This window comes from Stigmatopora argus, chromosome 1 (genome assembly GCF_051989625.1).
Source record: "Stigmatopora argus isolate UIUO_Sarg chromosome 1, RoL_Sarg_1.0, whole genome shotgun sequence".
NCBI classification, from domain to species: domain Eukaryota; kingdom Metazoa; phylum Chordata; class Actinopteri; order Syngnathiformes; family Syngnathidae; genus Stigmatopora; species Stigmatopora argus.
In genome coordinates this window covers 16,807,912-16,834,651 of record NC_135387.1, presented here as the reverse complement: position 1 = coordinate 16,834,651, position 26,740 = coordinate 16,807,912, and the positions used below count along the sequence as shown (strand labels likewise).

Below are 26,740 nucleotides of genomic sequence, written 5' to 3'. Positions count from 1 at the left end.
ATGAATAGGCGTTTTTCTTTTCTTTTTTAACATTTGTGATGTGCGGAACAATTACGAGTAGAACAAAGACATTTTTTTAGACCAGATACAAACGCCTGGGCATTTATTTGTTTCTTAGTTAGATGGCGACGATGAAGGAATGCTGCAGAGGCAGGATTATTTGTGGTAGGAAAGCAATGTATCTGTCACACTAAAAAAAACATCTAACGAATATCCATTAGACGTATAACGTTAATTTTTGGGCTACCCCTCCAAAATAATGATTTGCGTGCAATGCTATTGAGCGCTTGAAGGTAAAAAACGACGCCATGAAGATTTGCATTACGTTTCACGGTGTCGATTTGATTTCCTGCCTCGAGCGGCAGTCGTTTCGTCGGCCCATTCGCCAAGATGGAAAGTCCGACCGCAATGTCTGGTCTGAACCGGTTCTGGAGGAGGAGCGCGCGCCAGAGGATTCTCGCACTGATTGACGATTTACGCCGCGCACCCTCCACTGGGCTCGGCCTCTTTGAGGACGTAAAGGCACCCCATTGGTCCAATTCCCCTCAGCCGCCTACGCATGGTCTTGTGATTGGTTCACAGGCTCCCCATCATATTTATTTTGGGACCAGCCCCGGCTGTGCACGAGGAGGAGCCGAGTTGTATACATTTTGCGTGTGGGTTGTCCATAATAAACCGGCGTGCGCTTTTCAGCACCATCATCGTGTGGATAGCAGGCCACGGAGCGCCGAGGAGACCCGCGCCCGAAAAGGGGGTTACGCTCCGGATACAATTCCTCGCTCTTTCCGTGCCACGAGGCCTTAACTTGGGCGAAAGGACAAGTGAAGGCGGGCGCTATTTGCCATCTGGCCGTTGCTAAATGGCTGCAAATGAAGGGAAACAAAGGTGAGAACGAGGCTGCGTCCTAGCTGGTAGCTCCCGATCGTAGTCGCGCCAGATCTCCATTGTGTGAGCATCTCGGTGCTATTATCCACTGCTGCCCAGCCCCCGGAGTACCCCCCTCCCGCTCCACCCGTGCAGCAGCTCCAACTCTTTTTGGACTCACTTTATTTTGAGGTGGGAGGGGGGGACCACCGCAAGCCTTCCGAAATGTGCTCCCGTCTTTGGTTCGTGACCGACCGACGTATCAGCCAGGAATACCCCCAAGTTCAGATCCTTCGGGCATTGAAGGAGCGCTGCGCCGAGGAGGATGTGGAATTCCGATCGCTCCTCATGGATCAAATTGTGCTCACCATCAGCGAGGGACAATTGGGTAAATACTCTCCAAACGCACAATGCTCACTTCTATTTGTTTCGAACGGTGACTTATGGTCGATGCTGAGAAATCGGGGTGGGGGGACTGACTGATTCGATGGCTAGCTTAGAACGCCTGATAGAAAGGAGGCGGAATGAAAGCAAATGTGTGACCGCCTAACCTACTTTTCTCAGCGCCTCGTCAGCACGGGGCTGCCCGGTGTCTGCAGATCATAGCATGTACTTTGGCCACAAAGGCTATTCTCAATCAAATCAGGGGGAAATGATCGTTTTAACAATCGTTACTGATTTTGCTGTGGCAAGCGCGAAATACAAGGGGCGGGGGCAAGATTGCCCACCACCACCACCACCACCACCATTACAACTGACAAAAACACCCACCAATCCATCTTTGAGAATATCAATCCTAAAACTGCATATATAGAAGAAATTGGGAAGAGTGTGCCTTTAAAACAAATATTAGATCCGTTTTTCATTGGTCCATCTGAAATCTCTTATGTTCATATAATCATGAAAAATAAATCTGACACTAAGTAGGTGCACATAATGTTTTTTTCTTCTTAATCTTCATGCAGTAGTATACAGGTTTTAGTCAAATGTTTGGAATTTTTTCAAGGGACATATTTGGGTTAACGGTTTCAAACCTGCAAATAATTCACTACTTTTCCAAAGTAGAAATTTCAGATGCATAAAGACGAGTAAGAGCTCTGGTCACCAGCTATTCACTGAACATGGAAACAAACATTTACATTTCCATATATGAATAATTTATTGTATTGTCCAAGATTAATAGATTAAAACTGTTTGTTTGTTTTTTAAATTATTAGAATACATAATATCACAAAAATAATGCATAATAATAGAATAGGCAGTCAGAATGCTAAAAACTAATCCCATACAAACACCGGGACAATTTACCTTTACTCTGATTCTAAATAAGGATGTCAGAGCTAAGATTTAAATCCCAATCTTGATTTTTTTTCTGTGCGAAACCTTCATTTATAAAGTCTTTGGACCAATCACATGTCTTTTAAGGAAATCTGTTATTTTCAGGACATAGCCGCCATGTTACCATATCTTTTATATCAGTGCAAATTACATTCTTAATTTAACTACACGGAAGCCTGCTGTTTTTCAGGGGATGGGGTCACGCCTGACTGCTATTATTAAATTCATAATTATGTTCCCTAAAAGTGGTCATAATAGCCAAGATTAATAGTGTTAACCATAAAGACATATGGTGACCCTAGCCCCAAAACTATGATGCCATAAGATGTAATTAGCATTTCAGTCATTTATAAAATTTGTATATCTTACAATACGGTACAGTAAACAACTTCGAGTTAAGCAGCGACATAAGAGTCTCTGAGGAATCAGCAGCGAAAATGTTGATTCCGCAGAAATCTGATTCTGCAGAGAGCAATTCTTGTTTCTGTGGCTTGAAAGATGTTTTAAAAAAAAAAGCAAGAACGCAAATGACCATTTATAAGGCTCAATAATGCAATAATTATGGTAGAATTCTACTATGAAATAAGTGAAACATTGTGGTTATAAATGAACAAACGTCAATACTGTCTGTCACTCTAGTAAAAAACATCCATTCATTGATTTATTCATCTTCCATACTTCCTCTCGTAAGGGTTACCTACATGGGCTGCTGGAGCCTGTCCCAGCTGACTTCGGGCGGAAGGCAGAATAAACCCTAGACTGGTCGCCAGTCGGTCGTAGGACACACAGAGACAGACGACCACCCACGCTCACAATCACACTGCCACTGAGTGGGAATCGAACTCAGACTGCCCACTCCAAAGTCAGGCAAAAGAACCACTGCGCCATCGGGTGGCCCAGTACAAAACATTTAAACAGAAGATGGCTTTGAGGAATGAATGAATTTAAATGTAGCGAAAGCTTTCCACTTCACCTGTCTAATCTAATAATAGGACTTCTTTATATTTCAGGAAAAACATGCTGCCACAATTAAAGAGAAGTTTCAGTAGGATACATATCATACATTCTTTCAACAGTATTTGGAAGTTATGTTCTTTTATATGATAATGACAGTAACAGATGTGCATGGAATTCTTCGGCAAGGTGGAAAGTGGATTTATTGTGACAGGATGAGATATGTGTGTATCTCAATTAACACATTATTGATGTAAGCTCTGCCTGACACTTTGGAAAAATGTTGAATAGAATGCGCAATAGTCAGAGTGTCCTAATAAATTGATAATAATAAATGGTGGTTAAGTGGCTTTGATACAACATTTCTAAACTTGTGACTAGTTCAAAAAGGTTTAATCATTTTAGTGAAATAGTGATTCTGTGACACATGGATCATAATGAAATTGAGAGATGAGTGATATCAGTTAATATTTTATATATTGGGATACATCATAGTGATGTTAAATAATTGATAACTATTACTTTCACCAGACGTGATCAATGATGGATTTCTTTCTAATAATTATATGGAATGTCCATGAATGTCTGGCACAACTAAAACGTCTATATTTTTGCCAAAGCTAATTGTGTCACAATTTAGTTGTAATACCACCAGTATTCACAGCTATGTGGCGCATTGTCTAGACTCTAGAGTCTAGACCTGTATGCACACAACAAGAGCAAGACAGTTACTGGTACCTGTAATCTATCTAGGCCTACCAATGAAATGTTTCTGGAGCCTTGCCACCAAAGATTAACAGCTTGTGAGTAGATTACGCATGGTTGGGAGAAGTCCTTTGTCACCGACCGGTGTGTGTTGCATTAAATGCAGTCACTTTAATTGAGACATGCTTAAAAAGTGGTGCACTTTTTTTTCATCTGACATTGATGCGAGCAGTATGGGATCGATTCCCACTCCAATGGTTTTCTATCGCTATGTGAGCACTAAATTGGACTGGTGACCAGTCAAATTTTCTCCTAATGTGTTTAATTTCACTTTGACAACACCAATGCACTTACTTATATTTCATGGATTTTCCATATTTTTCATCTTATCCACACATTAGCGTAATGATAGTGGTACTCTATGGTTTCGACATCTAAATTACAATTGTGACACTTAGTCTGTGAAGTTCACGCTTTGTAAGCATGCACGAGTCAATAGCTGCTTGTCCAAATTTGGTATGTATGGCTTTCTTGGCAAAACAATACCCACTTTTGTCTCCCACGATCCAGCTAAATGAAAGGGAAATATATTAGGAGAGTTTGTGGATTGTTGGTGTACTGCAATGGAAGGCACAGAATGCTTGTTATGTTGCAATTATACCAAGACCTCTGTAGAGTCTGGTGAACCAAATAGACGTACAAATAACCATTGCCATCATTAAAGCTGCACCTAGTTTTTATGGGGCAACTCAAATCATTTTTTCCATTATAAGTTTACAGACATTTTCCATTAATCACATACCATCACCAATGATATTCAATAAAAAAGACTTATTGAATGATTTTCCTCCTTGTCTTCACACAGTTCCTTTGTAAATAGAGACAATAACAGTAAACACACAACTGTGTCTATCCGACACCATGATCCCAACTTTCAGACACTTCCCACTGTAGCACCACTCGCATTGCTCTGTGTGCCACTACAATCAAAGCAGTGTGTGAGCATACTGAATAGAGTTTGCGCAACCATGATCTTTTTTCTTGTGTACGAGATTTGGAATAGACGGAGGAGGAAAAAGGAGAGGGTGGAGGCTTTTTTATGGCTACACAGACTATCACATGCAACATTAGTCGTCTACTCCTGTGTTATGACCGCAAGATATCTTTATATTTTCCTGCTTGCTGCAGTACTAGGCTATTTCTTGCTGCTTTAATTGTGGGCAACTTTGATTGTGCACACAATTGTCCTAAGGGAAAACTAGTAATTCAAACCTTCAGGAGTGGCACAAAAACATTAGAATAAGTCGTTATCAGTTCTGTTATGCTGTTAAATTAGCAAACTAGGCTGTAGCATTATTCTGGGGGAATCATAACACAAAGTAAAAAAAAAGAAGATTCACAGTACATCAGGTAATGAGCTTTAGTAGAGCAGCAATTCACATATCATAAACATGAAGATTACATATCAGCAGTTAATAGCAAATGTTTGCATAAAAAATATATACTTTTTAAGGCATATATTTCAGAGTATCCAGTTTGTTCTAGCAATAACGAACACAAATGTTTCTCACAAAGTCTCCTTGGGCAAAAAACTGAAGACTAAATTATTCCCTTGGCCTGGCAATAGCCGCCCATTGGTGTATGGATTAGCACGCAATTTAGTGCATCTGAAATTTCCATCGAAAAGTTCCTTGTGACTTCTCTCTGGGATATTCACTATATTAGAACCATACCGATGTAACTGAATTGAGTTCTTCTGTATTCGTCTTAATTGATTGGCAAAGGTAATTGAAAACACTGCATTATTTGGGCCGTGTTTGTTGACAGCGGACATAAACAGTCACCCCTCGTGCCTGCCAACATATTTTTCAAAGTCAGACGTGTGATGTGTTACACAAAAGAGTGTTTGCATCCAGTGTATTGCTGTCACTGTAAACCAGCTGTTTGAATCTCCTAACTCTGTTACCGGCCTGAATCAAACAATGAAAACATAAGCATACACCATTAGGATTTCATCAAAAAGCAAAAGTTGCTACCCTGTGCCCAGCAATCAGAGTATCTGGCAGTACAACAGAATAGAAGATGTAGCAAATCATATCATTAGCAATCGCTGGCTCCAAACAGCTTAACAGTGCCAGCCTTGTACTAAATGCTGCTTCCTCCTCAATTCTGCCAAATGGCAGCCAGACATAGTCCATACACAGACTGCTTCTGCCAGAGGAAGTCACATTTTCCACCAGGACCTGTTGACTTCCACAATACTTCACCAGCCATTTATACAGCTTTCTTGTCTGTCTTAAATGTTGCACATCGAGAGGCGTCAAAGGAGATAATGATGTCTGCTTCCCCACTTGCCAAAAAAAAGTTTTTGGGGCAAAAATCAGACTAGGGGAATGTTTATCTTTACTTGTAAATATGCATGTTGACTTGTATAACAAATGACCCAATTTATATTTTTTTTCCCTGCAGGCCTGCAAGTGGATCAAGAAACGGTGACATCTTATCCACAGGTGGTGGTGGTGCGGGTGCCCACACCTTGGGTGCAGTCAGACAGTGACATCACTGTTTTGCGTCACCTGGAGAAGATGGGCTGTCGTCTGATCAATCGTCCTCAGGCTATACTCAACTGTGTCAACAAGTTCTGGACCTTTCAGGAGCTAGCTGGCCATGGCGTGCCTCTTCCTGACACATTTTCATATGGTGAGCTATGCCGTTACCCGATTTTTTTTTTAAAGAACTATTATTTATTTTAAGTTTTTTTTACAATAGGAAGGACATTTACTGCTGTGTGTAAATCTGGCTGGCAGAGCACTGTGTAGAAAATAGTATATATATATATATATATATATATATATATATATATATATATATATATATATATATATATATATATATATATATATATATATATATATATATATATATATATATATATATATACTAAACTTTGCTTAACAAGTATTATTTATTCACAATTTTGTTGCTTTTGGGCTATTTTTGAGATCCAGCTTTTTAACCACTTTGTTTAAAACATTGCTTTGCAATCATTGTGAATTGCAGAAATAATCTTAATGTGCAAAAAAGGAGAACTCTTACAGAAAAAGAACTAAGATCAGAATTATATTTGATAACCCAAATCACGCCACGAGTGTTTACATCAGTGTAACATTTGCTTTTGGGAAAGGAAACATTTGGGTTTACTTGGCCAAAGATGGCAGGCTGAATGAAGCTTGCCACGGGTAAGAAAAGCCATTCCAGGAACTTCTACATTAATGAATGCAGTCATTCTTTACTGGTTATATTTTATCCCTTCACATATGTTCATAAGGCAAAAAGCACATGGCCCAGAATTCATTTGTGCCAAAAATAAAAGATAAAAAGATAAAATTTTATGGGAGCAAAACAATAATCAGGTCGAAAGAGACCAAGAGAGAGCGAAAGAGGGTGTTGTCCGGCCTACATTCCACTGGCTTCTCTTCGGCGTAGTCCTGACAATCCATGCGGATTGGATACAGAGTTTATGTAACAGTCCTGCTGCTTGACCCTCTGTCCCCACATGACTTTTCAAAATAAAATAAGCCATTCCCCTCCTCTGCAGCCTGTGACATGGTTAGTCCAACATTTGTTGTCCAATCGGTTCCCTCCTCCTGTTCCCCTTGCTCTTTTTCTCGCACTGGTGGAAAGCATGTGAATTGGGATTTCTGAAAATCTCCATGTGACTACGCGGATCACTTCTGTTTCCTTGCCTGAAGAATTGAGCAGTGACCTTTGTCAAAGCAGTGGGGGGATGAAAAACAACTGTAGATTTGATCGTATTTATTTTTATTTAGCACATTTTATTTTCTTAACACAATTTCGCCTCAACCATGAACCATTGCATTGAAAGTGGAGCATAACGGTGACTTTGTTCTGCATGCTCCAACGGCCGTTCACTTCCAATCTCATACATCTAGCAGCAGCACAGCACTGCTGTCTAAAACCACTTGTTTATTAACACAACGACTGAAATCCCCCCACCCCACAGCTGCTTGCTGGGTTCATGTTGCTGTCAAATGATTCTCCTTTTAGCGTATTGTATTGTGTTATCTTGTGGTGTGTGCCTGCTCATGTGTGGGTCTTCTTTAGGGGGGCATGACAACTTCCGAAAGATGATTGATGAGGCAGAACCACTGGGCTACCCAGTGGTGGTGAAGAATGCACGTGGACACAGAGGTAAGACAAGTGTGTTATGTGTTGTAATTAGCTTGTAAATTCACATTCCAAAGACATGCATGGTAGGCTGATTGGACACTCTAAATTGCCCCTAGGTATGAGTGTAAGCGTGAATGGTTGTTTGTCTCCTTGTGCCCTGCGATTGGCTGGACACCAATTCAGGGTGCCCCCCGCCTCTGGCCCGAAGTCAGCTGGGATAGGCTCCAGCACCCCCCCCGCGACCCTAAGGAGGATAAAGCAGTTCAGAAAATGAGACGAGATGAGATGTATGTTTAATAAAGGCTAAGTGCAGCTCAATCCAGCCTTGGATCAAATGTATTACAGTGTTGAATGAGTAGGCACTCTGGATGGTTAATGTAATTACTGAAATGTAGAGAGGGAACCTGGTCAAGCCACTCTTGTAGAAATGTGTACATTTTGCCCCTTTAATTTTGGTGGGCTGTGGCTTGGAGTTCATCATGTATGGCCTGATGATGTCCCTGGACTATGGCTTGCCATCACCTAGGACAGTAATGTATCTGTGTCAGAGTATCACCTAACATTCTAGAGAACTTTAAATTATATGCAGAAAATCACCTGTGAGTATTTCCACTCTAAATCTACTTATTGACCTAGAATTTTTCAGATATGTTTTGACATCGTCCAAAACAGCCACTTTACCAGTCATAGTTATTGATACTTGACTATGACATTGTATGCAACATCAATTGGCAGTCGGTCTACCATTGATGTATTGCTGAAATGTGAGGATAAAGTTCAATATGAAATTGTTTGTGTGAATTCCATGGAAAATGTCTGTCAATTGATTAAGTCGCATATTATCACAGCTTTATTTCAAGCGTGTTCTTATAACAGCCGTAACACAAGCCATCCTTGTTGTTGGAAACTGTAAGTACTAAATGTTGGGCTTGTCTCATTTTCATTTATAATTACACTGCTCTAATGATGACACGTACATTTGGCTAAAATCCAGTATGAGGAAATGAAGTGATGGAATAAGGAAACTGGCAAAGTTTAAAGCTTAAAATATGTCTGGCTCATCTTAAGGTATCTAAGAGTTTCTGAGGTCAACAGTCCTATGAACTGTGAGAATGTTTTTTCCCCCGTTCCTACTCTATGACCCATACTCAACTGTACCCAAGCACATTTACTGTTTCATCACATCATGATTTGACATGTATTCAAGTACAACCTAACTTTCCTAAAGGCTCATTTTGATTCATCGTATTTATCTCATTCATTAATCTGAAGTGTAAAAGGCTTGTCATGAATTGCAAAAATGGGAGATGTGAGATATTGCTTGCCTTGTTATCACACGTAAAGTGCGCTGTCAAGCCTTTCACTGCAAGTTGTGCTAGCCACGTACAGTCTCCTCATCATATTTGGGTTGTCACTTAGACACCATGTACAAACACACACACACTTAAAACAATCACATGATTTCTCTGCTTGTGGTCAGGGGTCACAGAGGCTCAACAAAAAGAAGTGCTAATTAAATCTCATTTTCTTGCCTCTGTGAGAAGCATTTGTATGGCCTGTATGAAAAGTAATCTAGTTGCTTTTTTATGGAAATGGAATAAAGACTTTTTATCAACCGATTTATCTCAAAGTATAGGGATGATAACAAAAGACAATTGAAGTTTATCAAATTTGTAATCTTTTTGTGTCAGTACTAAAGTTCTCGTTGCATTCAATGAAAAGACAAAATGACACTTTTCCCTTTTTCCCTCCAGGAAAGGCTGTGTTCTTGGCGCGGGACAAACACCACCTGACAGACCTGTGCCACTTGATCCGTCATGACACGCCCTACTTGTTTCAGGAGTATGTCAAGGAGTCACATGGCCGTGATGTACGTGTGGTCCTGGTGGGCGGCAGGGTCATCGGCTCCATGCTACGCTGTTCCACTGATGGACGTATGCAAAGCAACTGCTCCCTAGGTATGCATTTACCAAAAGGTTCCCAAATATTCTCTTGCTGCACAAGCTATGTGACTTAAGCTGTTCTTAAAGGTATTCCACTGTTCTTACTATTGTCGTTTAGGCATTATATTATACATACACATTATACATTATATTTCAAGTCTCTTATGCCATGTTAATACTATCCCCTGGGTGCTAAGAGGTAAATGGCTGTTTGGACAACATGAACCTTTTTAGGAAGGTTTTCCAAAGTCAGAGGCCTGTCCATACTGGTCGAAACTAGGACCCGATCATCATCTACAGTAAATCGTACCCTTTCACCTAATCTGCCATGATTATGACTCACGCCCTCTTGCCACAGGTTCTGCTTACTTTTCTAACCCAAATTATCATATATTGGCTATCTGAAGATTTCACCTATGCTATATGTCATATGTAGTGCTTTTGAATTTACCAACTTGTGATCAGGACAAATGCTGTAATGAGAATAAGCACTTTCAAAGATGGGAGTTCTATTCTCTGACCCAAAACAATGCGTTGCGCTCAGGGACTTTGCAGTGGTGTTTTACCACAAGTGTAGGAGTTTTAAGTATCGCAATTTGCTGACTAGTGCGCAATGCATTCTATGCTAATGACCTATCCACATGCCATAAATTCCCCCTTATCAAAATGAATTTCAGCATTCAGCATTCCGCAAACTTGTTTACTGAAGTTGAGCAGGAGAGGCTGAATTCCTGTGAATAAGGTAGAAAGAAATTAACTCATCCCATTGCTCTTATCTTGTTTAGTTGTCGTGATAATAGGTTTTGGCTTATTCTTCTGATTTATTTCAAATTTTGAATAATTTTCAGTGTTTTTGGGATGCTCGTCTCACAAGACTGGATGGGTCTTTTTTATATCCCTGTATATTGTCCTCAAAGCAATAGCTTCTTACTTTTACAATGCCCTGTTCAAGATTTGTAATATAATATCTACGAGGTTGGCTATATGTGCGGTGTTGAAATTAGACTATTTAAATTATTTAAAAATACTACTTGATTATTTACAAAAATTAAAGATTAAATTGACTCTGCAGATATTTTTTCCTCAAAAGTCGCAAAACATGAGTCACTTTTATGACTCATGAGACTTATGAGTCACTATTATGAAAAACAAATTCAAAATAAGCAGCCCCTAGATGTTATCTTTCTCTTTAAGTTATTAATTGCAAATGTATTTGACTTAAGTTCTACATTTGAAATAGCCAATCACTTTACTAGAGTTTGAAGAAAAGTAGAAACCACTTATACTTTTTGTATACATTATTTGTATTTAATCGTAGCTGATCAATCAATTTAAATCGATTGTGGTTTTCGCCTGTATTCATATTGTTAAAGCAGTAAGTCGGCTGTAGTCATTCGTATGAGCATAATTAGTCTTATGGTATGACTCTTGTAAGATTAGTTAGAACAGTAATGGACTGTCATATAGTATTTGGGTGAACTGTAAACATCTGGCTTTTAAAAAAGTAAATCAAAAAATATTTTCAAAAATTTTCTCTCATTACTCTGGCATTTGGAAAAAAGAAATAATGTTGGTAATTATAATTGACCTAAATCTGCCTCAGTTTTTCAGATCACGGTAATCCACAAAATTTGACTCAAATGAGCCAATGTGCCAAAAGACAAGAACACACAACTGCCAAATTGACTTGATGTGTTTGCTGTCATCAAGGTGGCGTGGGGATGATGTGCCCTTTGAATGAGCAAGGCAAGCAGTTGGCCACGGAGGTATCAAACATCCTTGGCATGGATGTGTGCGGCATCGACCTCCTGCAGCTCAACGACGGCTCCTTTGTGGTGTGTGAGGCCAACGCCAATGTGGGCTTCATCGCCTTCGATCAGGCTTGTGGCATGGACGTGGCAGGCATCGTTGCTGACTATGCCCTTTCCATGCTCCCCAACCGCCTCACCCGAAAGATGTCATTGCTGTCAGTAGTGTCAAGCACCAGCGAGACCAGCAGCGAGCCTGAAGTGTGTCCGGTTCCCACCGTGGGGAGCTCCTTGCCCGAAGCGGTGTGCAACATGAGCGTGGGTTCCACTTCGAGCGAAAGTGACCCCGAGCTTGCCGAACCCTCCCAGTCACCCCCCTGCCAAGCCTCAGGTCCGGGTATTCCTGACCCAGCCTACAATTTCAACACGTTGCTCGCCAGCGAGATCAAACTATTGACTGAGTGAGATGCAAGTTGCACCAGCAAACACACACACACACACACACATACACATTCCTTTTCAATACACATGTCGATGAATGCAAAAAAAAAGACATTCTTCCTCATACTAACTCCCTCCAAAAGATCTGAGGCTGCTCCCCTGACTCCCGAGTCCTCGGACTATTTCAAATATTCTTCCTCCTTCCTCTTAGTTCTAACCAGAAATTGATTTAAATTTGCTTGAAATACTTCAAATCAAAATGAATTTGGTTTTATTACACTTTTTATGGTGGGTGTCGAAATGTGTAAAATATAGTAGAATGCGTACACAGATTTTGCAGATAATCCAACATGAATACTACGGAGCAATTAGCTAGCAAGCAAATTAACTACAACCAGGCTGCCTCTATTGACAATTCAATTCAATTAACTAATGTAAAATGTCATTCTTATCTGTCCTCAAATATTGGAACAATTCATTAAAATTTAATTAAAATTCAATCCTTTAATTCAAAAATGATTTTATGTAATCAATCAGCCCTGAGAAAAAAATTATGCATCAGGTCAGTGCCTCTGATGGTGAAGTCTCTGCTTGCCCTGAAAAAAAAAGTCTCATGTTGATGACAAACTTGCATATTATGTCTATGTTGTGTCAGTTTTCCTCCATGCATGTATAGGGCACTCTAATAGACAATTTAAGGCCAAGCTAACTTGCCAGTTGTGTTTAGTTTAGAGGACACACAAATGCACACAAGAAAGCGCAATATCTTATCAATTCTGGTCATATCATATATAAAGCCTAAGATGCAAGATCCATTTTATTCTCACAACCAACATTTTTTTTTGCGTGTTACATGAAATCCTCTTAATAAATTGCAGGTAAAATATTTTTGTATGTAAGTTGTGTCATATTTACAGCAGTCTGCCAAGGTTTGAAAATTCCTTCATTCTTAGCACTTTAGGAGCAACAGATGCATTTGTTTGTTTTCCTTTTGTCCACGCTAGAGAAAATATACCTCAAACACAAGTGACCTATCACTGCTGCAGAATGGCACACAATTGTTGGGGAAAAAATACAGCACATATCAGGCAAGATGCTGCAACTTACACATCTGCTGTTCCTTCTCTCTTGATCTCTCGTGGTTTTTGTGAATGTTATTTTTGACACGTAGTTGTTGTTGCAGTTGGGAGGGGTCTCTTTCAATTTTCTCTATGATTTTTTTAAAAAGTCATTCACAAAAACACAAATTTATAGTCCGAGGAAGTAAAGGGAGCTGATTGCTGCAATCCAGGTGGCAATCTCACCACTGATCAAATTTTGACTTTGTTCCACTAAAATAGCCCTTGGTGTTGACATTGTTGTGCATTTTATGGATAACTCAGGGAAGCAGCCTGGATCTAACCTTCAAATACCAGACATATCAAAAAAGACAGTTCGAAACATAACATAAGCAACAATGAGGAAAAAGTATCATATGATGTGACAAATATCATGGTTAACGTGCACTTTTTCCACTTGCTTCTTCTGTATTGTTCTTTGTTTTATTCTTAATTTATGCTATTTTTAAAGACGAGTGGTTTGTCTGCACTAATAATGTGTAAAAAGAAAACAAACAGTGAAGCCTAATTTTAATCTCCTTTTTTGGGGTGGGGTGCGGGTAAAGTGCAGCCAAAAGTAAAAACTGAAGACACCAGGAAGAACAACATGACACAAGCCCCTACCCAGCTGCTTTCTGTTCAATCACAGTATACCTCCTATGATGAACAATGGCCACACCTACACACACACACGCACACACATTATTTTCATGTCGTCTTTTAATCGAACAACCTCCCCAGTGTAGCCGACACATATAAGTTAACGTTCTCCACTTGTTGTCCTTGTTACCATTCCATAATGTTTACATCAGCGTTACCACATATCAACAATTCTGTGAACCATCTCTCTTTACAGTTCATATCAAAATGATTCATTGGCTGGCCCCAGGTTCAGTTTTATTTTGTGAATGCTGGAAATGGGCAAAAGGTACTGTGTTGAGATGGATTGACAGTAGCAATGAATGGAGCATCAACAAAGTTTTCATTGCATATTTTGAAAAAATACAATCAAACTTTGAATTTGGCCTACATGAAAAATAATCCCATAAAGCAACCATTTTTAATAATGATTAAGACTAATAAAGAATATGTATTGTCATAAGATAGCCTAATCACATGTATATATTATTTTTTAAACGTGTTCAAAGTGCCTATTAATGAGGGCGAACATGAAATGTACAAAAAAATAATATAGCAAATTTAAATAATGCAATTTTACAACATATCTTGGCACAGATCTTTTTAGGGAAGTCTTTATGCATATTAAATGTTAATACAGAGTGACCCAAAAGCAAACAGGCCCCAATTTTAATTTCTCAAAGAGACTGTAGCTATAACTACTGTTTTTTTTTTATTTTCCAAAAATCATAGAAAATATAAACTTGTTTTAGGCGTAGTCTTTCTATTCTGAAAAAAAGTGAACAATTTGATATAGGGCCCTTTTTGATTCTTTTTTTTTAGATAAATTGGGGCTATACAACTGTGGTACAAAAGAAATTCTCCGCCAGTACAGTTGTGCTGAAGCATTTATGTCACCCTACAGTCTAAATTCAAAGTTTGAACCAAACTGGTTTATTTATATGGTGAAATATGGTATTTTAGGAAGGAGTGTCACCCTATACTGTGCTCTCCTGACACCAGAAAGGAGCCAGACCTGGTAACAAATGCTGTGTACCCATGTTTTTTTCCCCAAACAAAGCCCTGTAATCTTTTACTACCTCTCACCAAACCTACCCGTTTACTGACATTTGGGTCCCAGCATATTTTTTATACCTTTCACAGAAGGACACCACGGCATGAATTATCATGTCATGATAAATGTGTTTATAGTTGTTTATTATGAGCATTGGGCCCAATGGCTGTGTTTAGAATTATGCTAAAAGTTATGCGCATTTTTTTAGACTTGTGCAAACAATTCCTTTCTAATGATAATCAACCGGATATAAGATATTGTTAAATGTGGCAAAACAATTAAATTAGTAGACGATTTACATGAACAAGGCCACCCGATGATGCAGTGGTTTACTCGCCTGACTTTAGTGCAGGCAGTATGGGATCGATTCCCACTCGGTGGCGGTCTGATTGTGAGTGCCAATGGTTGTCTATCATGTGTGCCCTCCAACTGACTGGCGACCGGTCTAGGGTATAGTCCACCTTTTGCCCGAATTTAGCTGGGATTGGCCCGGTGTTAAAAATGGAAAAATATACATACATTTTTAAAAGTATTTTACTGACAATTTGTTTTGTCAGTTTTTTCCAAAATTTGGCCAGTTTATGAATCATTCAAGGCTCAAGTGTACATCTGGAGTTTTAACTGCGGCACACAAGCGTAAATATTCAATTCTTAGATGCTTGTGTATATTTGGCCCAAAGAAAGAACAAAGGATATACGAGGACATCCACACTTTAATACTTTTTTTACTGTCTCCTTTAAAATGATTCCAAAAGCCAAATAAATGCTTTATGATTGAGGAATGATGAGTTAATACTGATTAAAAAATTACATGTAAATAATTTGGAGGAAAAAATAGCACTCGTGTTGAACTGTTTAATTAACAACAATGCAATGTTTAAGCTTTTGGCGACATGCTGGAGCCCTGTCTTGGTGTGTAGTGTCTAGAAATACTGACTTGAGATAAAAGCTAAAGGCTGTTTGATGATGAGAAGTACTGCACTGGTACGCCGTGAAGCAATCACCTTTACCCTTACATACTGTCCATCATTCTAAAAGTGTTATGTTCCCACATATGATTAACAAATGTTCCAAATAGTGTAAATAGATCCCTTTTTCTTTTTTCTTTTTCGATGAAAATAAAGACAAGTCAGTACAAAAGCAAAACGTTATCCCTCTTCTATTTTCTCATCATCTTCCGACTGTTTAAAAAAAATAAAAATAAAAAAGCAATGTGCTGTACTGGTCCTTTCCTCCCTGATGTAGAGGCTAAGCATAGTTTAGTTGTGCCTCCTTACTCAGCATTTGAAGGAGAGATTGGATGGGCTCCGTCAGGTCATGGTTTGGTATAAGCTGGCTTGCTTCCAATGCCATTTGTCCAAATCCCATTGCCTGACACACAAAACCAAAACAAAGACAAGCAGCGACAGCTGTCACACTATGCGAAAAAGCTGATTTATGTAATATCAAATGCAATCTGACCTGGTCTATGCTCTTAACCCAGCCCACGTTTGATCTTTCGGATGATGTGGCCCACGTAGCAATTATTGTAATGCTTCTCATTATTATTTGTAATACTGTTTGTCAACCTAAAGGGCGAAATACGTTTACACTGCTCTTCATTTTCAGTTTTTATTTAGCAGAGCCACTTCATGCTGACAGATAATTGAAGCAATGGATTTGTTTCCAAACTCCTTTTGGCCCTTCATTGTCCTTTAAGAATTAGAATCAAAATCTCAGTCCTCGCATTACATTTTGACATACTGCACTATACTCTTGAAATGACTGTTCTTGCACCAAAAGCCACAAATGGAGGCAGCATGTGACCAGATGGCATCCCAAATCCCACTCAGACAAAAGTTAACATTACAGAATCAAACCTTGTCATTATAGTGCTTGTCCATTTTTTCCTTGGACACAAGCAATAATATACAAAAAGAAGGAAGACTGAACCTGCAGTACACGTTTGGCGTCGGCATTCCTCCTTGAGAGCCCAATTATACTGAAGAAAAGCGATTTTTTTAAGCCACGCACCACGTTCATAACATCTGTCCTGGATACATCCGCAAAACATAGCAGTTTATTGGCCATCCGAGGAAACAATTTACCATAAAACCGGCCAATTCAACATAGACAACTTTTAAAACATGTCAAATAAAAAAAATTACAATAATGCGAAACTATTAATCCTGACCAAACTATTGTATTGTTTGTATTTATGTTTAATACAACATCCCAACTTCATTAAAATTAGGGTTGTACAATGTTGAAGAATCAAAATGAAATGATGATTGGACCGAGGAAAATGGGGGAAGGAAAAGATCGCACTCTCTCCCACAATATGTTGTGAAATGAATAAGTCAGCTGCATTTACGCACAGAAAGCTAATTTGTTTTCAAAGATGTCAGACCTAGTGTGCTTTTCACAGTGCAATTTCCACGAAATCCCTGCTTCACCTTCCAAGCTTTAACACGCACGGATAATCCCACATATAGACGTCTGACTAAAGGAAGTATGCCAAGAGGTTACTAGGGCACCACGTTAGTAGTCTGCTGAGATTCCCACTAACTTTATCAGGTCACTCACCTTGCTGGCATCTCTGCCCAAGAAGGCCAGTATGGCTAGGGAGTGAGCCACCAAAGCCATCTGAGCAGGTTCCTTCCATGCGTCATCCTGCTCAAACTCTAAAATGGTCCTGAGTATCTTGTCTACTTCCACTTGCTGACCCGTATCTGATCAAAAGATGATAGAAATACTCTTGAGCATTATTGTATAATGGGTATGTTTGACTGTTTTAGTGGAGGGGGTTTGTGTACACTTGAATAAAGAAGTTGGGCTTGTGTGGGTGGAAACTGTATGTCTGCACAGGAATCCAATATTATTGACCATTGTATGTGCTGTGCTTACACTTAACCGTTATTGGAATTGTTCCCAAAAGTTTAACCTTAATTTCATTCATCTTCCATACCGCCTATTCTCGAAAGGGTTGCGGGGGTTGCTGGAGCCTAACCCAGCTGTCTTTGGGTGAAAGGCACACCACACCCGAGACTGGCCGAACCTTAATTTGAAAATTATCATACCATGTTAAAATTATGATGCCGCCTCGTGGTGTAGTGGTTCACTTGCCTGACTTCGGTGCGGGCATGCGCAGGCTCGATTCCCGTATGATTGTGACCGCAGATGGTCGTTTGTCTCTCTATGCGCCCTGCGGCTAACTTGTGACTAGTCTAGGGTGTGGTCTGCCTTTCGCCCAAAGTCAGTTGGGCTAGGCTCCAGCAACCCCCGCAACCCTTTCGAGGATGTGTGGTATGGAAGATGAATGAATGAATAAATAAAATTAGGATTGCATTTTGAAGCACAACAGTGAAACAGAAGCATATGTAACTCTTAATCCTGAGCTCCAGGGTTTAGGGCCGCCACCCTTCTTGTAAGCCTAATTGAAAAATCTACAATAATTCATTCATCTCATTGTTTGTATCAATGGTCATTTGTCTATATATGGCTGCAATTGGCTGTCGACTGTTGCAGGATGTACCCTGCCTCTGTAATAAAATACAGTCCACCTGTGTACTTATTGAAAACTAAGGAGTGAATTCCTTTCCAGAATTATTTTACCCATCGTATACATATGTAGATCCATAACTACGGCTTTCATTGATTGCTTTATTAATGATTTGGTGAGTGTGTGTCTATATGAGTGTTTGTTGGTCTTGAGCTGTTTGGGAAACCCTACTTTAGTGTGTGAAACATGCCCTGGCAAATTGCATAGCCTCTAACAAGCTTAGTGTCAAATGTAGGCCAGCAGCTGTGATACTAGTAGTGCGGATGCTGCTCATCCAAAGATGTGTCAGCAGTAGTCCCCTAGTATGCGTGACATAAAGCTGAGCTTTAGCCTTCCGGTTGTACAGCAATACAGCTCAGCTAAATTTAGCCCTGTTGACCTTGTTTTCCAACCATGCGTCAATGAAGATCTTTTAGCATTCTTGTGGTGATTTTGTATTGTTTTACTGCATATCGTCACAAGGATCGCAGGTCTGTGTGTTAGCGGCAAATGTAGATAACACACATTCGCACTCACATTATATATACATAAACGATGTCAAACTGATTTTTGTCATTAGCCATATTGTTCTAAGTCTTACTATATAGCTCTCTTGGAATTATTACTTTGTCACATAAAAATACTGTATTCGCATCATCCGCAAATTCTCCATCGCAACAAGTGACTTTTTGACATCATTTCTGCTACACTGCAGTCTAGGAGATAATTACATTTAATTTTGATGTCATCTCATGGATTTGCAAACTATTTTAGGATGGATGAAATGCATTCCCAATTGAAAATGCATGTAGAAAATGTTTTTCATTTTCTGTCCCACTTACCCTCACAAAGGTCACAGGTGGTGCTGGAGCCTATCACAGCTGACTTTGAGCACCAGGCGAGGAACACCCTGAATTGGTAGCCACTCAATCGCAGGGCACAAGGAGACAGACAACCATTCACGCTCATACTCATACCTAGGGGCAATTTAGAGTGTTCAACCAGCCTACATGCATGTTTTTGGGATGTGGGATAAAATCATAGTACCCAGAGGAAAACCACACAAGCCTGGGGAGATCATGCAAACTCCACACAGTGAGGACCGACCTGGGATTGAGCCCTTGATAGTATAATGTATTAATACATATAGTCTTTCCTTTTCATGTGAAAACACCATTGGACATGGCACAAGTAAATACTTTATCTTATTGCTCATATCACAAAATATACCTAAGGATGGCTCTGGGGTGTCGGGGCTCTTTTGCATATTTTGGATGTGAGTCTGTAGGAGTTTGGCAAGGTGAGAGTGCCAAGTCTCTGCCACCTAAGAAAAAAAGTGACAAACAGAATTTGTTTATTCTGGATAATAAGCATATCTGCTTCCCTTAATATTACCTCTTTGTACAAGGAATGAACAATAGAGGGCTCCCCCTGTTTGACAAACACATCAGCCATGAGGAAATAACCTCCACATGTCACAGTACTATCAAGACCATACTCCTCACTGGCAAAATAGATCTGAAAACATAGCGGAGAGAAATCCTTGTGTGATTGGTGTATTCCACGTTACAAGAAATTATGAAAAATGTCCATGAATGGATTTTGGTTATATGTAAACACAAACGTCATTTGCGAAGTGAAAAAGGGCTGTCTCGAAGTTTCCCGTTGCTGTGTGGAGGCAGCCCATGCTCCTATGCAGTCGATGGTGGACTGCGTGTCCACATTCTGGACTCTTCAACACGGCCCATTCTGCTTGAGACAGGAGCTCCGCCACCAAAGCTACATTGCCCATGCCTGCATGATACGATCATACAAATATGAATATGTCAGACGAGCACGGAAGACATCTTTTGTCCTCACCCATGTTGGCATCAGCCAGGAGTAGGTAAGCTGGCACCAGCTGGACTGTGTTTGGCCCGTACACATCTACAGAGCAGCGCAGGCATGCTTGAGCAGCAGGTACCGCTTCCTGATGCTTCCCCTCAGAGAGCTTGCTCTCTGCCACCAACCTACAAATCTCGATCAACTCTTTCTGCATAGCAGATACAAATTTTTCAGCTAAATTTGGGCACGAGACATCATATATGTGCTCCCTACTGGTCATCAGACAATTGCAGAATGCACAATATGAACTAAAAAGAGTTTAGATCTTAGTGTTTTGAGATTATTTCTTCTTTCCTATCATGGATTTGGCGGGAATTATTTTCCTAAAAGGTTGTTTAGACAATATTTCATTGAGTGTAGTGTCAATCCCTCACTTTTAGGATATGGTAGCCCCTAGGCTATAGCAGAATTACTTACCAACTCATCTGCTAATCTTTAATTTTGCGGGATTATTTTGTGGAATGGGCTAAATATTTTATGGTAGTTTTATTGGAAGTAGTTCTCGTTTTGTTCTTCACAGGGGAATGGACTTAGGGGACATTTACTTATAGATTCCACTGCACTTGAGGGAAGTGAACGTGTACGCATACAGGCACGCATCAAAGTGCGTGTTTGTGCGTGTTTTTTTTCAAATTCTACTTCTATTTTTTTTAGCCTGTAGGGCAAAATGGGAAACCCATTACTAGCAGGTAATGCTATACCTTATATAATTCATTGCCACAGGATGTAGTAATACTTTTTCATGGCATCATATTTCATTCCAAAGTGCATGGTACGGCCTCACCGTTTTGAGTAGGTTTTCAATACGACCAGCCCGCTGCATACTAAAAAGTGATGGGGTGCGAATCGGAATGAGCAACTGGCAAATCCTCTTGTGGATGCCTATCCAGTCGGATTGTTGGTGTTCTCCATCACTAGTGGGTAAAAAAAAAAGAAAGAATCATGCTACAAGGCACATCTTAAAAGCAGACTTTTTAGTATCTGGCTTTACCGTACTAATCCCAATTTCCAACCGCATTTGAATCACCTGACTGTTCAGTAAAATTCACTAATATTCAGGCTGGAGCTATTTAATACAAATCACACTTGACGTTTTGGGGCGGAGTTTGCAAAAGGGCAATTGGATCTTTCCTGAGGGACCTGTGAAATATTTCTCTGGCTGATATTTGGAACAGTCCGTCTCGTGTGCCAGGTCAGATTGCTGGCAAATTTTGTATCAGTTAAGGAGTTTGCTTTCTTGTCGTGAGGATTAGATATCCCTCAAATATTTTGTCACAATACTAATACTCAGCCCAATGTTTTGCTTTTCACTTCGGAAGACAGCTGTTAATGCTCTACGCTGTGGTGGTGGCACATGGAACAGAATGTTTCATAACAGTGAGAAATGCAGAAGAGCTAATACACAGGCTCAGTTGCAAAAAAAGAACAGTTATGAACCATTAGTTTAATTTCACACATAATGGGAGCTCTTACTAGTTAGACCACATCTATTAAAAAGTCAGTGTTGCCTATGGTGGGTGGTTGTGAGTCACAAAGTCCTTTTCAGATGTTTCATCATACGAAATTGTATGCTTCTCCCGAAGCGCTTCTGTAATTTTCTTCAGACTGTTGCAACTATCTTTGGCATCTGGTGATTCTTTCCACTGCTGGAGCACATGGGCTGCGGTCTCTGTGCCGGAAACAGAAGAAGCCAGCAGGCAAAATATGTTTGCCACGTCACATTCAAAAGTATCTCTTACCCTCACTGAATCCGTTCACATTGATATTGAAGTATAACTATACGAATGTATTTATAGTGGTGTAGAACCATACAGCATCACTGACAAGTGTCATTAGAAGCTGACTTCTATAGTACTTAAACTAATAGATACAGGACAATGGGGCACAATTGTTTTGACACTATTGCAAACTATGCATAAGAGGGTCCATCCTTCTGCTTATCTGAGGCCGGGTGGTGGGGACAGCAGTGAAGCACAGTCTTTCACTTCATCAGCCAATTTTTTCTAGATTTTCCGGGGGAATCCTGAAATGTTCCCAGTCCAGGAGGGAGACTATGCACTTCAGAGCTAATTATGACACATATTCACTGATTTACTGATTGCACAGACCACGCTTCAGGCACTTTGGAATTTGATAGACTGGTTTGCTTCAGGCGGCCCGGTGAGCAGTGGTTAGCGCATCGGCCTCACAGTTCTGGGGTCGAGGGTTTGATCCCAGGTGGGTCCTCAGTGTGTGGGTTTACATGTTTCTCCTACCATATCCCAAAAGCATGTGTAAAATTGGATGATGTTGATAATTATAACAACAAAAACAATAACAACAACAATAATAATAATAACAACAATAACAATAACAACAATGATAATAATTCATTAATTAATAGCCAATTTCCATCTGTTGTCTGCTAGCAAGTCACATGACGTGATTGTCTACACGTGGACAACACTGCTATCTAGAGTCCAAATCTGGGTGTGCCTCTTATTTATTTACTTACACTACTTCACTTATTTTCCAAAGTAGTGGAGTAAAAAAGATGAATCTTTTTTGTACTTAAATATTATTTCAGCAAACCTGCAATTGTTATAATATAAAAGTAATATGTGTGTTGAATACATTCTATGCAACTACAATATTGCTTTTGACTTTTATTGAGAATACTTTCTCAAGTAAACTGATACTTATACTTTGACACCCCTAAACATGTTCGTTACTTGTTACGGCAAAATAAAAAATAAATCATTCAATGATGATGATTATGTCTTACCAGTAATAGGTGACTCGACACCTGGCGCACTGCAAGTATGCTCGTTTTTGACACAGTTCACATAACTTCTCGGTTCCTTTGGGCAAGGCAAGAGGGATGATTTCGGTCGACGGCAGGATGTCTCGCTGTATAGACTCCATGACTCTTGAAAACCCCCAAGAACTTGTCTGCTGTCGTCATAGCAACGATCAACACTTCCCACCACACGTAACGGTGTCTTTAATATCTACAGTTCAATAGGATTCTACAAGAAGAAACTCTAAAATATAATTGTCGCCGTTTTTAAAATTGCACCTCCTGAAATATTTTATCAAATTTAGCGCCACACCGTGTATAAAATATGTATTTTAGGTTGCTTTTTTAAAATTCTTTTTGTTGTTGTTGCACATTTACAATAATATTTAAGCAATTAAATGGCTGAATTCAGATCTATGCTCGGCATTATTTTACCATGGGGAAAAACCACAAAAGGTGTACAATTAAATACAATTGTTTTCCTACTATTTGTAGTTGTTCTTTTCCTAAAGTTAATACTGCACCACCACCCCTGATTTTCCTGTTCTTGATAATTGTTTGAAAATCATGCTATGTCGCTAAACGTGTACTTTACATACTTATTGTGTGCGTCAAATTTAATCATACTTGACATGAGGCGAGAGTTCAGAACTGAACTTTAAGCGTTACAAATGTTCAAAGAATGCACTTGTACACCTTATTTTCTTTGACATTTATTACATAGCAAAAAATTTACAGTTACAAAAATAAACATTTAGATGCACCTTTTTTACAGCACTGCATGAAATGGATATATACTAGGATTTCATCTCTTGCTAATAAAAGAGGCTCTTTTGGAGAATATTGCGTTTACATAGCAGAAACAAAATGACTCAAGCACAATAAAGGGAAAAAATGTGTGACATGACTATATTCATAATTTTAAAAAGTTTTTTGAATTCTGTTTACTTGAGCATTCACTCTTTCTTGCGTAAGTGAGCATAAATAACACCACTGCAGAACAGAAGAGGCACACACACCCAGGCTAGAACAAAACAGTAGCCAAAGTGCCCTGAAGTCACTTCTCTGTTGTCCTGGAGGATTTCTTTGTTGTGTAATGTGTAGATGAGGACTGCAGACAAGGCTGTCAGACCTGACGTAAGACAAAATCATTTGTTCATTATTTGCATCTTCAATGGTCTTAAATATTAAAATAATAACAGGAATTAACTCACACCACCCGTTGCCATAGTTTTATTGGTTATCGACAACAAATGATATGTTCTTAAAAACAGCCCAGGAGACTTTCTCAATGGGAATGATTTTTATATATATTTAAAGTGCCTGTGCCCATTCCCAAAGGAATTCTGAAATATGCCTGTTAAAACATTAGGTTGATATAGCGCCACTGTTATCACTAACTTGACTTTGGCACAGGCAGAAGATAAAGTTTGGAATTTAGTTCTACTACTGCGTGCACTCTAACACTATAGAAAAGCACTAATGAAAAAAAAGTATTTTTATTTCAGCTGTGGATGCTTTAGTTATGTTTTTTTTCATTAGATTCTTCAAGTACTTGTTTTTATCCAGCATTTATATAATCAGTCAACAGTTTTGTATAACACATGAAGTCGCACAGCTTCATCATTAATTTATCTTTTTTGTTTTTCACTCCTTTTGTACACTTTGGTCCATGGTTTCTGTTTTCATACGTATGCTTCCAATTGCTCTCCACATTGTTTGCGTGGTAAAGTGCAGCATTCCCGGTAGGCCAGTAATTTGTCCAAGAATCATATGATCCCCCACATGTACCTGCAAACACTTGACATAATCCAGTAAAGTAGAAGAGTCCGCCCTTGGACATGGTGAAAAGTTGACCCAGGAAGACCAGAAAGGAGACTGAGGAGAAGACCAGTGAGAGAACCATCAAGACTTGAACTGGGTGAAGCCACTCTGAAAAAGAGAAAAACACAATTTTGTATTTTCATTTTCTGGCAAACCTCTCCTCATGAACAAAGTCAAGAAAAAAATGTTGTTACCAGTTTCTTTGGAGGAAGCGCATAACCAAGTTGCTGACATATTGTCATACCTACAGTTGTACCACAGATCTGAGTTTTCCATCTCATCCCACACCCACCAGGACTGTAAAAAATAATTAAATTCAATTGAATTGTTCATTAAGACCGTCTTATGTTTGTCGTCTACCTTCTCCATGGTAGAGATGAACAGCATGGCCAGGGTGACCACATGAAGCAGAGTCACAAACACAAGTAGATAGGCCATTCTCTTCTGAAAAAAGTACAGTTTAAACATATTACTAGAAACTCATCTGATGACCAAGTTAATGTGCCTTCTGGTTCTGCTGTATGCCAATTGTTGGGGACTTTCCTGTTTTGGAAAACACAAACTGGTAGGTGTGAGTAGACAAACTTAATTAGGTTTATGTATGGGTCTACACAGAAAAAAACTCCAAACACATTTTTTCTCTTACCCCTCTGTGAGTAGAGTATGAATTAGCCTCATAAAGTCAACATGTGGCAGGGTAATGGAATTTTGCGAGGGAAAATATTTACCTAGTTTGCTCTACTGCCTCCCTGAGTGGAAGGAGTAAACAGCCAGTAACACCACCATTTGGTTTAATTCAAGCAAGACAACAATCATTTTGATTTTAAATACGCATGAATTGATAAATGTAGGAGAAAAAAAACACCAAAAAATATGGAATTTCTTACTGCATGAAATTGTTTGTGCAGATCATTATCATAGGAGAGGCCCATTTGACTGGGTGGTGGGCAAAATTATGTAATTACACTAATTATATCCATCAAAGGGGCAATGGAAGGTGATAATTTGTCTAAAATGCCTGGAAATAAAGCACAGTAAAAGATTAAAATAGTACTCATCGTAAGATATATAAAAAAATGCAAATATAGTGAGTGTTTGAAATTATTTCAATGTAGATTGCACATTTTTAGAATTCTAACAATTTCTTAATATCTTAAAAAGTGTCATCAAATTACCTAAAAACACTCAATAAAATGTCCAATACAACAAAACATGCCTCCTTACCAAGACGATTTATTGCTCCCACTCTGAAACAGACCCCAAAGAAGCCTTACTGATGTGATCTTGTGTCCTATAGGTGGTCCTTTCCCTTCTGGGCTGGCCACGTCTCATTTCTTTGACCACTCAGTCCATCCAAACTTTCCAGGGCAAACGCCTATTTCCTCTGTGCACAACAGAGCTCCTTTTCTTTGCCTCAACGTACACCACAGTACAACTCCACCTCCCTCAAAAATGATTCCAACTGGACACACCCGTGGACGGTTGTAGAACAGACAAAATAAAAGTAAACGGCAAAGCAAAGCAACAAACAAACAACCAAAACACAAGAGTTGACATGAAATAGTCTCCAGTGTCTGTCAGGGTCAATCTAAATTCGATTACAGGTAACAAACAAACAACCAAAACTCCATTTAAAATTGCGTTTGTAAAACATATGTAGGATACTGTGTGACATACAAGCAGTGCATGACTATCAATCATATTTCTTCTCCGGCTTCCTCCCACAACACAAAAATATGTATGCTTGGCTGGTTGGCCT

The 26,740-nt window shown here is 39.4% G+C and overlaps 3 protein-coding genes across 5 annotated transcripts; 1 reads left to right on the top strand and 2 right to left on the bottom strand.

Annotated features, from left to right (window-relative positions):
* Window positions 1-593: 593 nt before the first annotated feature.
* Window positions 594-16,195, top strand: rimkla (ribosomal modification protein rimK-like family member A). Its single transcript, XM_077604065.1, has 5 exons — window positions 594-1,252; window positions 6,331-6,561; window positions 7,987-8,073; window positions 9,807-10,010; window positions 11,706-16,195. Exons 1-5 carry the CDS (start codon window positions 1,090-1,092, stop codon window positions 12,206-12,208), a joined length of 1,188 nt encoding a protein of 395 aa, XP_077460191.1. The 5' UTR covers window positions 594-1,089; the 3' UTR covers window positions 12,209-16,195.
* zmynd12 (zinc finger, MYND-type containing 12) lies at window positions 14,162-23,299 on the bottom strand. Its single transcript, XM_077604075.1, has 8 exons — window positions 23,143-23,299; window positions 21,163-21,292; window positions 20,355-20,526; window positions 20,119-20,288; window positions 19,890-20,012; window positions 19,725-19,818; window positions 17,540-17,685; window positions 14,162-16,345 (listed from the first exon to the last, which is right to left on the bottom strand). Exons 1-8 carry the CDS (start codon window positions 23,280-23,282, stop codon window positions 16,223-16,225), a joined length of 1,098 nt encoding a protein of 365 aa, XP_077460201.1. The 5' UTR covers window positions 23,283-23,299; the 3' UTR covers window positions 14,162-16,222.
* Window positions 23,300-23,854: 555 nt separating this feature from the next.
* Window positions 23,855-26,451, bottom strand: LOC144073361 (epithelial membrane protein 3-like). Of its 3 annotated transcripts, none has more exons than XM_077599127.1 (5): window positions 26,206-26,451; window positions 25,342-25,999; window positions 25,176-25,278; window positions 24,949-25,089; window positions 23,855-24,289 (listed from the first exon to the last, which is right to left on the bottom strand). In XM_077599127.1, the coding sequence occupies exons 2-5, from the start codon at window positions 25,447-25,449 to the stop codon at window positions 24,114-24,116; spliced, it is 528 nt and encodes a 175-aa protein (XP_077455253.1). In that variant the 5' UTR covers window positions 25,450-25,999; window positions 26,206-26,451; the 3' UTR covers window positions 23,855-24,113. The 3 variants fall into 3 exon arrangements, with proteins under 3 accessions (XP_077455253.1, XP_077455261.1, XP_077455246.1); XM_077599135.1 differs by having other exon boundaries at window positions 25,342-25,425; window positions 26,206-26,450; XM_077599120.1 differs by having other exon boundaries at window positions 25,342-26,451.
* Window positions 26,452-26,740: the final 289 nt, after the last annotated feature.

Bases quoted from the DNA above. Each gene is read 5' to 3' on its own strand.
- zmynd12 (XM_077604075.1), bottom strand. From the start codon at position 23,282: ATGGAGTCTATACAGCGAGACATCCTGCCGTCGACCGAAATCATCCCT. The intron at 21,293-23,142 runs GTAAGACATAAT...TTTACCCACTAG, and splicing joins TGTCGAGTCACCTATTACTG to TGATGGAGAACACCAACAAT. The intron at 16,346-17,539 runs GTGAGTGACCTG...TTTGTGTGTCAG, and splicing joins TGGGCAGAGATGCCAGCAAG to GCAATGGGATTTGGACAAAT.
- LOC144073361 (XM_077599120.1), bottom strand. From the start codon at position 25,449: ATGTTTAAACTGTACTTTTTTCAGAAGAGAATGGCCTATCTACTTGTG. The intron at 25,279-25,341 runs GTAGACGACAAA...TATTTTTTACAG, and splicing joins TCATCTCTACCATGGAGAAG to TCCTGGTGGGTGTGGGATGA. The intron at 25,090-25,175 runs GTAACAACATTT...TCTCTTTTTCAG, and splicing joins CGCTTCCTCCAAAGAAACTG to AGTGGCTTCACCCAGTTCAA.
- rimkla (XM_077604065.1), top strand. From the start codon at position 1,090: ATGTGCTCCCGTCTTTGGTTCGTGACCGACCGACGTATCAGCCAGGAA. The intron at 1,253-6,330 runs GTAAATACTCTC...TTTTCCCTGCAG, and splicing joins CATCAGCGAGGGACAATTGG to GCCTGCAAGTGGATCAAGAA. The intron at 8,074-9,806 runs GTAAGACAAGTG...TTTTCCCTCCAG, and splicing joins GAATGCACGTGGACACAGAG to GAAAGGCTGTGTTCTTGGCG.